General features: G+C 37.4%; 1 protein-coding gene across 1 annotated transcript; it reads right to left on the bottom strand.

Annotated features, from left to right (window-relative positions):
• Positions 1-459: 459 nt before the first annotated feature.
• On the bottom strand, positions 460-7532 carry hnmt (histamine N-methyltransferase). Its single transcript, XM_079357174.1, has 7 exons — positions 7514-7532; positions 6757-6902; positions 5507-5559; positions 4058-4165; positions 2747-2877; positions 2467-2560; positions 460-1309 (listed from the first exon to the last, which is right to left on the bottom strand). The coding sequence occupies exons 2-7, from the start codon at positions 6891-6893 to the stop codon at positions 948-950; spliced, it is 885 nt and encodes a 294-aa protein (XP_079213300.1). The 5' UTR covers positions 6894-6902; positions 7514-7532; the 3' UTR covers positions 460-947.
• Positions 7533-14409: the final 6877 nt, after the last annotated feature.

Here is a 14409-nt window from a genome sequence, read left to right as displayed (position 1 = left end):
GACTTATCAGAATATATTAGAGCCTGTCTGTATTCGTCAGGTTAATGTTGTGTCAATTTTATGTCTAAGCCACACAAGCACCCCCTTATTGTTTAATACAGCTTGTGAGCATAGGATACATTTTAAATTTCAACTTAAAAAACTAAAACAATTATTCTAAAATTCTTCAAAACTTCAAACATTATTAGTATTCCAGTATTTTGAGTGACTGACTATGGTTTAAATGATCTCTACATTTTACCTTTAGAGACGCATAAAAACAAGGCTATAAGACTAAAATGATTGGCATGGAAAGGGGACTAAAAAATGTAATTTTATACATGTTTGGTCTTAATCAAATGCCAAAATTAAAAAGTCCTTGGTTTGAATTTATTTAGCCAAGATTTGTTAGGGTTGTTGAGCTTTTCTGCCGAAATAACACCACCTAACAATCAAAATCAAAGGCACAAAACTCCAATGGGTGGTTTAAACTCACTTTATAGTGCTTTGCTTTAAACAATATTATGTTTAATCATCCATTTATTTGTACATGTAATGTGATCCACTGAGAGCAACAGTGAAATATGTTTGATAGCAGAGTATGCAGCTGTAGACAATAAAACTACATGTTAATAGCATCTGATGTTGATGTCAAAAGCTGTTTGAAGATTTGATCCTAACATGTTTAATGGAAATGTAGCTTATAACAATTGAACAAAATATGGTTAGCAAAAGACAAACAACTTAAAAATGTGCAACCATAAAGACTCCCGAAGAACAGATTCTGTGGGAGTGGATCATACATTATTGGTGAAGTAAGAAAACTCATGTGCCCAGCTAAAGGCTTGGTGATTATGTACAGTCAATTACACAAAATATACACTTTGATATATTTATTCAGTTCGAAACTAATTCAACAACAATTTCCCATTCCACTTAAAAAAGCCCAGTATAGCAATAACCTGTTTTTAAGTAGGCTGATTTATGACTATCACCTCCAGGTTGTTGTTGAAAATAACTTTGCCATTGGACTCTACACTACAATCCGGATGACGAAGTAACTCCAAGACACCAGCTTTCAGCTCAGGTGAGGCTGTCTTACTGAAGTCCAGCACCTCAGTCAGAAAATCAAGCAGGAGCTCTCCCTTTTCATCCCCTTCAGAGAAACACTCTGTAATATCCATTTGAGATGGCAGCATGTACTTCTGGTAGCTTACTCCCTTGGAGTCCAGGAAGCTTTTGATGTCTCTAGTGGTCACACACTGGCTTATTTCTGTGTTACAAAGCTCGTTCCTGTAAGTCCGCCAAAGATTTCCCCAACCACTTTCACCTGGAAAGGATGAAATGAAATTAAAAAAAGACCCAGTGTGAACATAAATGGAAGTGGTTCTATGCAACTGTGTATCTTCAGCTGCAATTCTATAGCTCGATTGCTTTGTTGGGGGCGTGTAAAATACAGCAGCCATAAGTAACCACTGGCCAAGTGCGTGTAAAATGCTCTGTTTATGTGGAACAAAAAAAATAAATAAAAAAATAGATTAAATTAACTCATATATTCAAACCAAACCACAAAAATCATACACAAAACACAAATGTTGATGTAGATGTAGGTTTGTCACCAGGCTAGAACCTTTGAGGTTTATCTGTGTTCTAATGTTGTATATGTTTTATAGCTTTCTTTTAGCACTCCACCTCACTGTTCTCTTACCATCTACAAGGGTTGTTGTGCTTAATTGTACAAGCAGAACTATACAGGGAAGTGAACCATTAATGTTTGTATTACCTTTTTCAAACTTGTCCTTTAAGTGCATTATCGTCAAAAGATTTGTCTGGTGAGGCTAGGTGGTAAGTGCACTATAGTATTTATAACAAATGTCACGCACCAACTTTCCAGTGATCTAGAAAACGATTCCACTTATACATGACTTAAAAATAAATGATCTGTACATAAAGTGTGTAAATATTACATTTGCTATCACTATTTTGGATAAAATCAGGGTTCAATCAGTCTTTGCTGCTGCTTTCATATAGTGGAGAGGTCTGAGGTTTTGCATGATGGAGGTGCAAGTCTCATCTTAGTACAAATTGCCCCTGCTTGTTCGGTTCAGGCAATATACTTGAAAAGTGTCTTCTCCCTGCCGAGGTCATCAGAGTGCATTGCACAGGGTAAAGGTGCAGATAGCTTTTCTCCACATTAAGACATAAAACAACAGCAAACTGGACGAAGGACAGTTTTTGTATGCATTTGAGAAGTCAAATTTGGCTGCAGATGCAGACAAACCTGGCCAATAAAGTCCTAAAGGACTGACTGGCCAGCATTTCCACGAGCAAAGCGTAAAACAATTGAGTAAGGCTTTCCGAATGAAAGCAAAGTGGTATTAATGGGGAAAGTACAGTAGTGCATAGTACTACATGAATACAGCAATAATTCAGAAAGCAGGAAAAGATAAAAGTCTTTATAATACAAGAGAATATCCACCCACTTACCAGCCACTAAAATGATCAGAAGCTTCCCATTCTTGTTGAGGAGACTCCGGAAGAAGCTGACAGTAGCTTCAGGATCCTTTACATAGTACAGCATCTGTCAATTTTACCAAAAATAATGAGCAAGTAACTGGATATATGAAGCACTGCTAGACCCTGCTACGCAATGCAAGACTTTTATTCAGCAGGGATTAATTGCCAAGGAGCACTGCTTGATGGGTATGACCTAGATGTGTCAAATGCACTGTATGTGGGCTAGATGCCTGCATCTGCAAAACCAAACCTGTATCATGTGAATGAAGTCAGCCTTCTTAGTCATCTTCTTCGTCTTCCAGTGCTGCTCAAACTCAGAGGAAGTCATCTTGTTCCAGGTGAAGGTAATGTAATCCAAACCTTTTGTTTTCGATGCCAAGACTGCATCAGGACACAAATATTGAAGATTAATGTAACAAACAAAAAACTGCAAAACACTGTATTGTTACTCTACATCGCTTTTTATATGTATATGGGTTAACATGACATTTAAAAATATACAAACAATCCATTTTGGCCAATTTGTGTGCTCAAGGTAGGCGGATTGAATGATAACATGGCAGTCACTTACCTGAAAGAAAATATAATAATCAAGTAAAAACACCAATTTAACTAATGACAGTTTTCAACAAAAACATGCATTATACCACATTAGAGTAAAGGTGTTACCTACAGCTTCTTGTTTGGGGATTATTGTATACAGAGGGGAGGGAGACAGCGGGTGTGTATTGTAACTTATGTCCTGTTTGTCTTGTATACTGCTACTGGATCAATAAAGTATCTATCTATCTATCTATCTATCTATCTATCTACAAAAACAATGATTGTGTTTTATCTAATTACATTTCAGTAATTAGACATTTGAGTATTTTAACTAGCAAAATAAGCATGTAAAAAAACAGTAACGCACTTAAAAAAGTGTTTCAGTGCATAAGGTGAAAGGAATATTTAAAAAGTCAAAGCTTTAAGTTTAAAGGACAACTTCAAGAGATCCATCAATACAGACTAATATCTATATTTTTTTTCTGAAAGGTGTATCTTTTAAGTATTGACTTGGAACAGTCAATACTTGCTCGCTTTTTATTTCAGTTCAGACAAAAACAAAAAAATATCACTGTACAATGATTACAATTCCACGTGTTCTGTTGATATGTTTCCTTTTCATTTATGTTACACACACAGTCCAAAAGCAGAGTTTTTCTCAACACAGTAATGGACAAATTAGATGCTTACAAATTTCATACAACATTTAAAACACAAAGACTAAATTGAATGCATAATTATGTTTATTGGTGTTTAAAATACCTTAACGCTTGAAATAGGTTCAAGGAATTATCAAAATACAGCAGACACTAACATTACTGAAACAATAATCTGTATGATACTTCACATCATAGTATACCTTGGTAAACAAATTGTCTTCATTAAAATGAACTTGAACAAAAGTAAGTACACCCCATATTTGCTGTTGAATCAAAGATCCATACCCATTTTAGGGGATGTGTATACACAATACAAGTGTGTAATTTGTGAGAAAATCCTGTGCCTATAAAGGCTTTACCTTTGTAGTTGTGTAACTGCTGGCTGCTAGGCTCCACCACCTCGTTATCCACTGTCGCCCCTGGGTGCCTCAGATGAAGCTTGGAGAGCATCTCCAGGTCAATCTCACCTACAGGAAGCGACACAAGTTTTATTTTGAAAACCGCACATTTATTGAAACTACAACTTTGCCCACAGAAGACAAACTATTCAGTTAGAATAATGAAACTACATTTCAGCCCTGTTTCCATCAAGTGGTTCAGTTTGGTTCGTCAGCAGCACACAGCCTTCTTTGAAACAAAGCTGGATTGAGTTTTTGTAATAGAGAGCCACATGCCACTGACAGAGTAGATGAATTGCTGGATGTCTTTCATCGTTGGTTTTGTTTACTGTGTTGCATTTTTCTCCTTTGTTGAATTTATTGGCAGGGTAGCTGTCAGCTATTAGTTGCTATGATGTGACGCTATTACGTAGCTGATGCGGATAACGGCATCCGGCTTACGCACCGCCTACTAAATATGGCAGAGTTGGCTGTTTAAACGCAGAAAGGGTCAGGCTTTACGAGACCAAACCGTACTATTTGTACTGATCCATACCAGACCGCTTGGTGGAAATGTGGGCTCTAGTAAATAGAGCCCACATTTGGTGCTCCTTAACACCATGATGTTATCAAAATTATCATATTGTTGTTGCATAATTAAGAAGTGGTCCATGAATTTTGGGGTGTTTTTTAAAAAAAAAAATTTTAATTCAATTATCTTCAAATTAATTAATTAATATTATTAATCTAATCCTAATGATGCAATAATCTCAGAAAAATAACCTTGACTCAAAACTGGAGTGAAATCATTATTATTAGCCTTTTGAAATCTTTGGCCATATACAAGGGGGTTTGGTCCCGTTCTTATTGAAGCTGACATGTTGTTATACATGAAGGAATACATGAACTTGAAAAGTGTTGAGTCTTTCTGATTAGATAAAAGAATATCTTCTGGGGAGTTTGAAGTAATTTCAATGGATTTTATTGTCCAATAGAGAATCTGTTCAATTGCTTCTTTATGATTCTGACATGAACGCTCAAGTAAATTAAAAGAGCTAGATTTGACAGAAGTAAAGGTTTATACCACTCGCGGGAAAGTGCTAAGTTTGCTCAGACACAAATTAACCTTGCATTGTCATGTTCTCTGGAGACAAAGTGCAGTTACACCACTGGTAAGGTCACTTTGTCTGGTACTTAAGTTAAAGATTAATCTGACAACTGAACAGATGTATAAAAACTCTTGGCAGCAATAATAAGGGGAAAGGTTTTCATTGCTGCAGCCATAAATGACTGCACAGTAATACACAGTTTAAGTGGTCAGATTCAACAAGGCCTCCTCACCTTCACTGTCCGCCATTGAGCTATTAATTGTGTCACATAGCACATAAGTTAAGTTCTGCAGTGAAAGTGTCCTATAATGTATGTTCTTACCAGCTCCACTTCCAACTCCAATGACATTTAGATGGGACTTTCCATCTCCAATGCTGAGAGGAGGAGAAGAAAAACACATTGAGTCTTTAGAACAGTCAAGTTGAGGAATTCACATAATCCAAACCAAAAGTGGGTCACATCTCTTATATCTGTCAATTCTGCCACTTGGGTAAGTGAGTCCTTCTTATCTAGTGTTTCTCATGTCAAGGCTTTGAATGTTGCCATGGCATTTTTCTATTTTCTGTTGCTCATCTTTAGAATTTTAATCAAGCTATTGCACTTCTTTATTTAACTTGCAAGTCACGTATCTCACTGATATTCTTCTGTAACACTCAATAGAGGCCATAGGAGAAATAGAGAAAGTTTGGTTTAGTTCTCAGTAGCTTGGAAATGGCTTTATACAGCTTGAGTAGAAAACGCTCTATAAATACACACCATTTTTTATGATACAAGCACACCTTCTCAAGCTCCTTAATACATGTATGCTTGAGAATTCAACCATTTGTTTTTATGGACATACCAGTAACAAATAGGATGATATAAGCCTTAAATGACAATAACATTTTATTTTAGGATTCATTTCAGTCTTAACCTAAATCCTTACCATCTGAAGACACAAAGATACTTTCAAACCAAAGAGAACATTGTCATAACAGGGTATGTGAATGATCTATTTTGTTATTCAGTGCTTGTTCGATCCCCTTTTTCCTATGTGTGGTGTGTGACATCACCACATTCCTGGGGTTAATTTGTGATGAATTTCTGTTTTTCACTGTGCAATTATCTTCTCAATAGGATTTTATTCACCATCTGTTCTGTGTTTTGTCTGTACTTCTGAAAGATGAAGAGCATTTCTAGCACAACACAATATCACCGCAAAAGTTACCTGTTCAAAATAGTTTCATGTTTCAATTTTCTAGAGGATGTTTAATGTTTGGGAATTCAGGTTATCTAGTAATTATCTATAATTAAGTTTCTTAAAACGTCAAAAGAATGGTTATATTTTGATAAGGATTGACATTCTATTTGATTTAACTGAGCAGTATATTCTTAAAATACAAATAATATCATAATAATTTAAAATTCCATTACTGCTTCCACTACGTAAAATAATATTGTCCATTTCTTTAATTGTAAGTGGCACTTTATGCATCTTTTGACTGTTTGCCACCACGCATGTCAATAGCATATACCTGTATAGTGTCACAAGTAACGGTTTAAAAAAATAAAGTATGAGTGTAGCAGATTACCTGGCCAATATATCTGGCAGTATATTGTCAATGAAGTCCCGCATACACTGATGCTCAGAGGACCGCTCCAGAAAAAGCTGGAACGACTTCTGGTACCTGCTGTCATCATGAACTAAACTCTGCAGAGAAGAGGCCATGGCAAAGAGCTGAAGAAATCAAAAACAAAACAAAAATGTGCACTCAAAATAATTGAAGTCAGACGTCATTGTTTGTTTGTTTTTTAGCTAAATGTTGTGTAGGCCTAATAGGGTTTTATTTATTTAGTGGGATATAAAATCGGTTCCTTAACAGTAGGCTACCTGCACGTGAACACTGCTGCAACATGTTTAAGCCAAACAGCGTGGGTGCACACCTGGCACTTGGGTGGAGGCGATTTGTCATTCTAAAATGTACAATAGAATTTCAGCGGCTCGCAGTGAATTGCAGAAATCTTTGGCCGACTTCCTTGAAGAAAAGCACTTCTTCGAAAAGCAGATTAAACCTAAGCATGAGCATGTGTAAGAGCTGCGAGTGTTATTCACAATCGTGACCAAGCTGTAGCCTATTTTCAGAAACGTTTCATAGAACAGTAGGCTAAACAGAAACAGTAGGCTACAGCATAAAGAAAAAGGGCGAGCTTGAATGTTTCCTCGATCTGTTCCCGTGCGACCAGAGAGGCGTATGTGCGAACAGGTTGCTATCACTTTATGCATGTTTTACATCCATCTATAAGCGTATATGGCGTTAAGTTAAAGCGAAACACGACATTTTCACTTACAGTATGAGGGGTATCCTTACGGGCGTGTCCTGATTCTCTGGCTTACAAACAACCCGTCCACAGTAGTAGGCTACTCGCGGAGTCTCTTAAAAGAGCGTCAAATGTGGCCGTGAAAAGCCCTCAAGTGAAATGGATCCAATGATTAAACACCACGTAGGCCTGCTTAAGTGAAACCTCTAACGAGACAATATGTAGCCTTTGTACCGGAACTCGCTCTGTGTTTGTAAAAAGTGTTATTTATTGTTTGCTCCCTCATCTTGGTCTGCAGGGTAATATTAACAAGGCTATCGTTTAGTATTTTGGAAGACTACAAAAACAGAAATGTTTTTTTTAGAAATAAGGCCGATGTTTTACAGTTTTGATAATCTTCACATAACAAAAGATTACGAAGCAGCTTGGACCGCAAAGCACTGAATGTCTGTCCAAAGTGCTATAGACGGAGATAGGGACCGTCGAAAAAGTGCAATACGGCTCATTTCAAGTTCTTTGTTTTTCAACATTGTTATCTCAATCCACTGCTATTATGCAAGGTGTCAACCCTCAACATTTCAAACCTATTAATACAGAATAAAAATGAATGAAAATGCAAATTACTCTGAAAATCATCCTTATCATTGGAATATTGCCTTAAAAAGGCAAATTTCAAGGTTATTATCTCTTCCGGCCTTCCAGATACAATACAAACGAAAACAAATCAAAATGAGGCTCAGTAGTCTACATTATTGTGAATACGGAGGGACTGCAACCTATAGCAATTTGTAATACAACATTTTATTGATAATATACATTTAAGTCCTGTCATATTGACATTAGTGACAAACTCACCCAGTCAGAATCCTCTTTACCTTTGCCCAAATTGTTCATACCACAGTATGAACAAAACTGCTCCAATGGTTCTGAAAAGTCAATGATCAAATCAATAAAAAATATTGGAGAAGCATTTTTTTTTTACTTTCAATCGATTATTCCCATTTGTATTAAAGCATAAGCACATTTCCAATTGTTTCATATAACCCAATATATTATAATATATAGCATATATATATAAATATATATAATATTTGATAAGAATACTTCACTCGTTCAGATCTAGGATGATGATGTATTTTTAGTGTTCCCTTTATTTTTTTGAGCAGTGTATAAACACTGCTAGAAAAAAACCCCGTCTTCTTTACATAGTTGAATGTGCTGGCAACAAAATCACAAAGATTATCAATGGAATTCAAATTTATTAACCAATGGAGGTCTAGATTTGGAGTAACACTCAAAATTAAAGTGGAAAACACACTACAGGCAGATCCAAATTTGATGTAATATCCTTAAAACAAGTCAAATTGAGGCTCAGTAGTGTGTGTGGCCTCCACATTTCTGTATGGTCCTCCAAGGGACCCTTATCCCCCCTCCTGATATTTGAGCACTTGGTATGGTCCTCCTCCATAAAGTCAAGCTCCACCCTCAGCCTCATCCTTTGCTCAACCAGGAAGGCGAGCACACCAGCCAGGTAACTCAAAAGGAAAAGAGAAATGAATTACTACCACTTTACTTGATAAACAAACAATGACTAAATAAGTTGAATGTGTGTACTTAAATCAAAGGCTTTAATAAACATGCTCAGCTAAAAGAAATAACCTGTGTCATTTATTCGAAATGTTTGCAACTAACATGTGAGTGCAATGTTGTGTGGCCTACAACCTTTTAATGTGTGGCTGTGTCCATCACACCTCCCTGCAATGCCCGGTATACCTCCTGATGAGGTGGCGGATGGTCTACTGAGGGATCTCCTCCCAGACCTGAACTAGAGAATGGGGCGAGACATGATGTCCCAGATGTGCTCAATTGGATTCAGGTCTGGGGAACAGGTGGGCCAGTCCAATTCCTTCATCATGCAGGAACTGCTGACACACTACAATCTATGAAGAGCACAGGGCGCCAGTGGCAAATTTGCCAATCTTTGTGTTCTCTGGCAAATGCCAAACATCGTGCACGATGTTGGGCTGGAAGCACAGCCCCCACCTGTGGACGTTGGGCCCTCATACCACCCTCATGGAGTCTGTTTCTGACCATTTGAGCAGACACATGCACATTTGTGGCCTGCTGGAGGTCATTTTGCAGGGCTCTGGCAGTGCTCGTCTTGTTCCTTCTTGCACAAAGGCGGAGGTAGCAGTCCTGCTGCTGGGTTGTTGCCCTCCTACGGCCTCCTCCATGTCTCCTGATCTACTGGCCTGTCTCCTGGTAGTGCTTCCATGCTCTGGACACTACACTGACAGATACGGCAAACCTTCCTGCCACAGCTGACATTGATGTGCCATCCTGGATGAGCTGCACTGAACCACTTGTGTCAGTTTTAGACTCTGTCTCATGCTACCACGAGAGTGAAAGCACCACTTGCATTCAAAAGTAACCAAAACATCACCCAGAAAGCATCGGAACTGAGAAGTGGTCTGGGGTCACCACCTGCAGAACCATTCCTTTATTGGGGGTGTCTTGCTAATTGCCTATAATTTCCACCTGTTTTCTATTCCATTTGCATAACAGCATGGGAAATTGATTGTCCATCAGTGTTGCTTCCTATGTGGACAGTGTTCCCTTTATTTTTTCGAGCAGTGTATATACATATATCTACCCAGAGTGAGTCATCAAACTAGAAAATGATTTACTGAGATAAAAAGCATAAATGCAAGAACTTTACGTAATATGGGATTAGACACAATTGTACCTAATACTAAAAATAAAAAAAAAGTACCGCCATAAAAGGGGAACGCCACCTATATTAAGAAATGCAATATGTTACTAAAGTTCAATCAAAATTTGACAACAGGAGCTACTCCCTCTCCCAAAGTCAAGAATCATAAAAGTGAGAATCAAACGTGATGTAATTACATAAACTCTGGACTCCATGGACAAAGAATGTGAGATCAGACAACATGGTGAATTACGTTTGTGTGGACATCTGGCCAACTGGTTGTCCTGAACTCAGGTCCCTTGGTAGTTCCTTTAGCCATACACTACCCAGATGCCCATTGTGAATTTGATTTTAGTAATTTGTACAATTTAACTGATTACTCCAGTATTTGGCATGCCATCTCTACTCTGTAGGCCTGGACTGCACTGTGTGTGGCTTTGATACTTTTTTAGGAACCTTTGGAAAGTTATCAATGACGTGCCTGTCCATCTGTGATAAGATTAAACAATCACCATTTAGGTCAGTTAAAGATGTATTGTGTAAGTTCAATCACCTGTAATAAGGCAGCTATTAGTTATATAACATGACGAAGGTCACAATACCCACTTTTATAACAAAGACACCGCAGCTACAACCATCCTCTTGGGTTGAGTGCTCTATAGCCCCTGGCATCCATTTGATGTCACACCATCCTTGCTTTCCAAGTTTCGGTTTCTCCTCATCTTAAAAAAAAAAAACTGAAACCGTGTGAAATGTAACTTGTTAGACCATTAAATTCACAGAATTTATTTTAATTAGTCATTCAGCATTATTCAGGACCGGGGTTCAACATGTTTTCTTGAGTTAACTCACATTTAAGTTTTTTTAATATGAGATCTGTGATTTGTTAATTACTTTGTAATATTAAACAAAAATTGGCTGTGAACAAATCTAAAAACAAAATGTATTGACCTAAAGCTGTCGATGGCCCGCTGCACCTCTTAAATATCTATCGACCACATTGGATCAAGGAAGAAGACTTTCTTTGACCTGGCATTTAGGTACTGAGGGGAGAGTGGACATAACCGCCAGAAGTTGTGAACAATTGTTATGCAACGATAAAGTCTAAACTTAAATTAAACATATTGGCTAACCACAGGTTTCTGGTGCTGTCTTTCATTGACTAAACCAATTGACCATTGAAGTTGCTCAAAGTCTGTGCCTCTCATTGTTTGTGTATTTTTTGTTCAGTTGCTCCATTCATGATCACATGCATTATGTAGTGGTTTATGTGGAGAATGTTCTCCTCGGAGTATTGCTTCATGGAAAGTTGTATATAATGCTCCATTGTCTAGAAAACATACAATCAAAACCATCTTTTTATAATTGCAGACCCAAGAAAATTAATGGTGATAGGAATTGATCCCAACCACTAGATGGAAATGATTGCCTCTTTTTAAATCAGAATCAGCTGTATTGTCATGTATATGTACACATAATATGAATTTGACTCCAGTTTTCATAACTATCAGTGTACTTAAATAGAATAGACATACAACAAGGATTAGGCCAACACAACTGGACAAAGGTAAACATAAATAGTAAGTAAAAACTGTATTTATATGATATGATGTTTAAATCTATTATACTTATTAGGCTGATCATTATCATTGCTGGCAGTAGGTTAAAAGGAGGGTAGATCTCGGATGCCAGTGATCCACTATTGAGTCCTCTGAAAGGTGTCCTGTGCCTAACCCAATAAAATATCTGTGGTGGGTGCTAATCTGTTCCCCTGAACCTGAAAATGAACACAATGCCTTGATCTTTAAATAAGGACATGACCATTTCCTGCTGTGGTGTGTTTTTACATGATTATATTTGAAAACCAGAGTACAACAAGGGTTGCATTTCCTGAACTTCTTGTAAATTAAATGTGTTCATGCCCATTCTAGTTTTGAGTGTCCCTTTTCTGACTTTATCTTGTTCCAGATTTGTGTTTTGATTTTGAACAAGAATTTTGTTGGTCCAGGCCTGGTTGTTTTATTAACAGTGTTTGTGGCCATTCCGGCGTCATCCCATGACATCAAGCTGACAAAATGATCCTGCTCGTCATCTCTGCTTTCTGGGAATTGCTCTTCATTCTGACTACCTCTGATGTGGCTTTATGTGCTCCAAATCGTGTTCCTGAACTGCATGATCATTTTTCTGTGTTGTTTCAATATGTATTGTCCTTACCCCTCGTCTGTTTTGCTGCCACACAATATTCAGCCATTTCTTGAATGATTCAGTAGCTGTGCCAAATAAATAGATAATGCAGCACATACATCTGAATTCCACCTAGTATTCTTCTGTAAGACTATAACTCTACCTCTCCCCCCTGATTTGATCTAAAAAGGCTTTGAGCCCTTTTTTACAGTGCACCATGATGAAATATAAACTCCAATAAACTTAAACTACAGCTTACTCACCTCAAAGAATATTGGTTAGATCTAGCTCATATTAGTTTTTAACTTTTTCCCTCCAAAATAACCATCTGACCTTTTGGTAGATGTGAGATGTCGCTGTATTCTACCTACAGCACCCTCTAGTGGATAAACTGCACCGAGTTTTCAGCCTGAGTTAACCTCACAGGGCATGTTTTCTTCGCTATAGCCTTGACATTCATTGTACTTCCAAAAAAGCATGTGATTGTCGTGATTTGATTTCAATACATTCAGAAATGAGAAAGCTATTGAAATTTCAAACTTGAAAATTGCATACAGATCACATGACAGATCCCTGATAATAGTTTTGAGGCTTTTATTGATGGCCTTTTATACTAACTAAGACCTGTAAAGGTTGTGAGAGGATGTCCAGGACCCATGAGAGGTGATTTGATTAAATTAAAAATGTGGAAGCTATTGAGATAATAACCTTGAAATGTGCCTATTTAAGGCAATATGGCAATGATAATAATGATTTTAAGACACATTTTTATTGTCATTTATTTTTATTTTGTATTAATAAGTTTGACATGTTGATGGTTGACACCTTGTATAATAGCAGTGGATTTTCTATGATGAAAAACAAAGAAGTTACCAAATATTGAAATGAGTCGTATTGCACTTTTTCAATGGTCCGTAACTCTGCCTATAGTCACTGGCGCATTGGACAGACATTCAGTTCTTTGCACTCCAAGCTGCATCATCATCTTTTGTTATGTGTGTCGGCCTTATTCTGCTCTCCAACATATCCTAGAACTATGAGAATTTGAGGCTTTAACAAGGAGCTATTGAAGGTAATCGATGTGAAAACAGGTGAATGTCAAATACCAACCAACTTTACCCCAGCATAAAAGGAATTTGATGGTATTTCATCCAATTGCACATTGTAAAACACAATTTGCAGTAGATAATTTCTTTCAAGGGACCCAAGGACGCTTTATGTGGTGGCGGGACTAATAAAAGAAAAAAACAAGAAGCCCATACAGTGTATATTTTGTTTTGTTGTCTTTAGTTTTAGGCAGTGATTTTGCAGAGATCAGTTCAATGGTGGCCATAGGGCAAAGCTGCTTTTGAGCTATGAAGCTTGGGTCTTGGGGCACTGAAGTGCCTTCTACTGGCAGCAGAGAGAACCGATGATAAGGGTGAGTTACATTCTCCAAAATGCTGCTGGCTCTGCAGGGGCAGTGTGAGCTTAAAGTGTCGTCAAGTAAAGGCAGGGGGAGTCTTATATGTTGCTTTCTTGAGAGCTCTTCTTGTCTGCTGCTGAACATTTAGTGTACAAAGCCGCAATACAGAATATCAGTTTTCAAAAATAACGCTAAGAATACTGAAATAAGTGGCAAGACATGGCAAATAAAATGCAAAGAAAGATATTTTCTAATTCTTATGGTGCCTTCATGTAGAGTAATATTATAAATTATTTATTGCTTTCTTCGATAGACCAGAATGAAGATGAATTCCAGTTATTAGGCCTGTGTCTGGATATACTGCCTGGGAGTAAAAAACGCTTGCATTTCTTCAATAATTCGAAGGTGATAAGAGGCTGATTTATGTGAGATTACTGATATGTGATTAAAATTTTAATTAGGGTTTAAAAGCAGCACACCATTTTTTCTAGGAGCTTGGCATTTTGTGCTGGCTTGTATCAGTATCTCCTCTTAAGAATTTCAGCTATCGTTTTGTTGAAAAGCTGTGTATTGCACATTATTGCATTTTTACTGTCCACGTTAAATTTCTCTTTAAAAAGGAAG

Source organism: Symphodus melops (assembly GCF_947650265.1).
Source record: "Symphodus melops genome assembly, chromosome: 12".
NCBI classification, from domain to species: domain Eukaryota; kingdom Metazoa; phylum Chordata; class Actinopteri; order Labriformes; family Labridae; genus Symphodus; species Symphodus melops.
The sequence above is the reverse complement of the archived record's forward strand: the minus strand, read 5'-3'. Positions and strand labels throughout refer to the sequence as shown.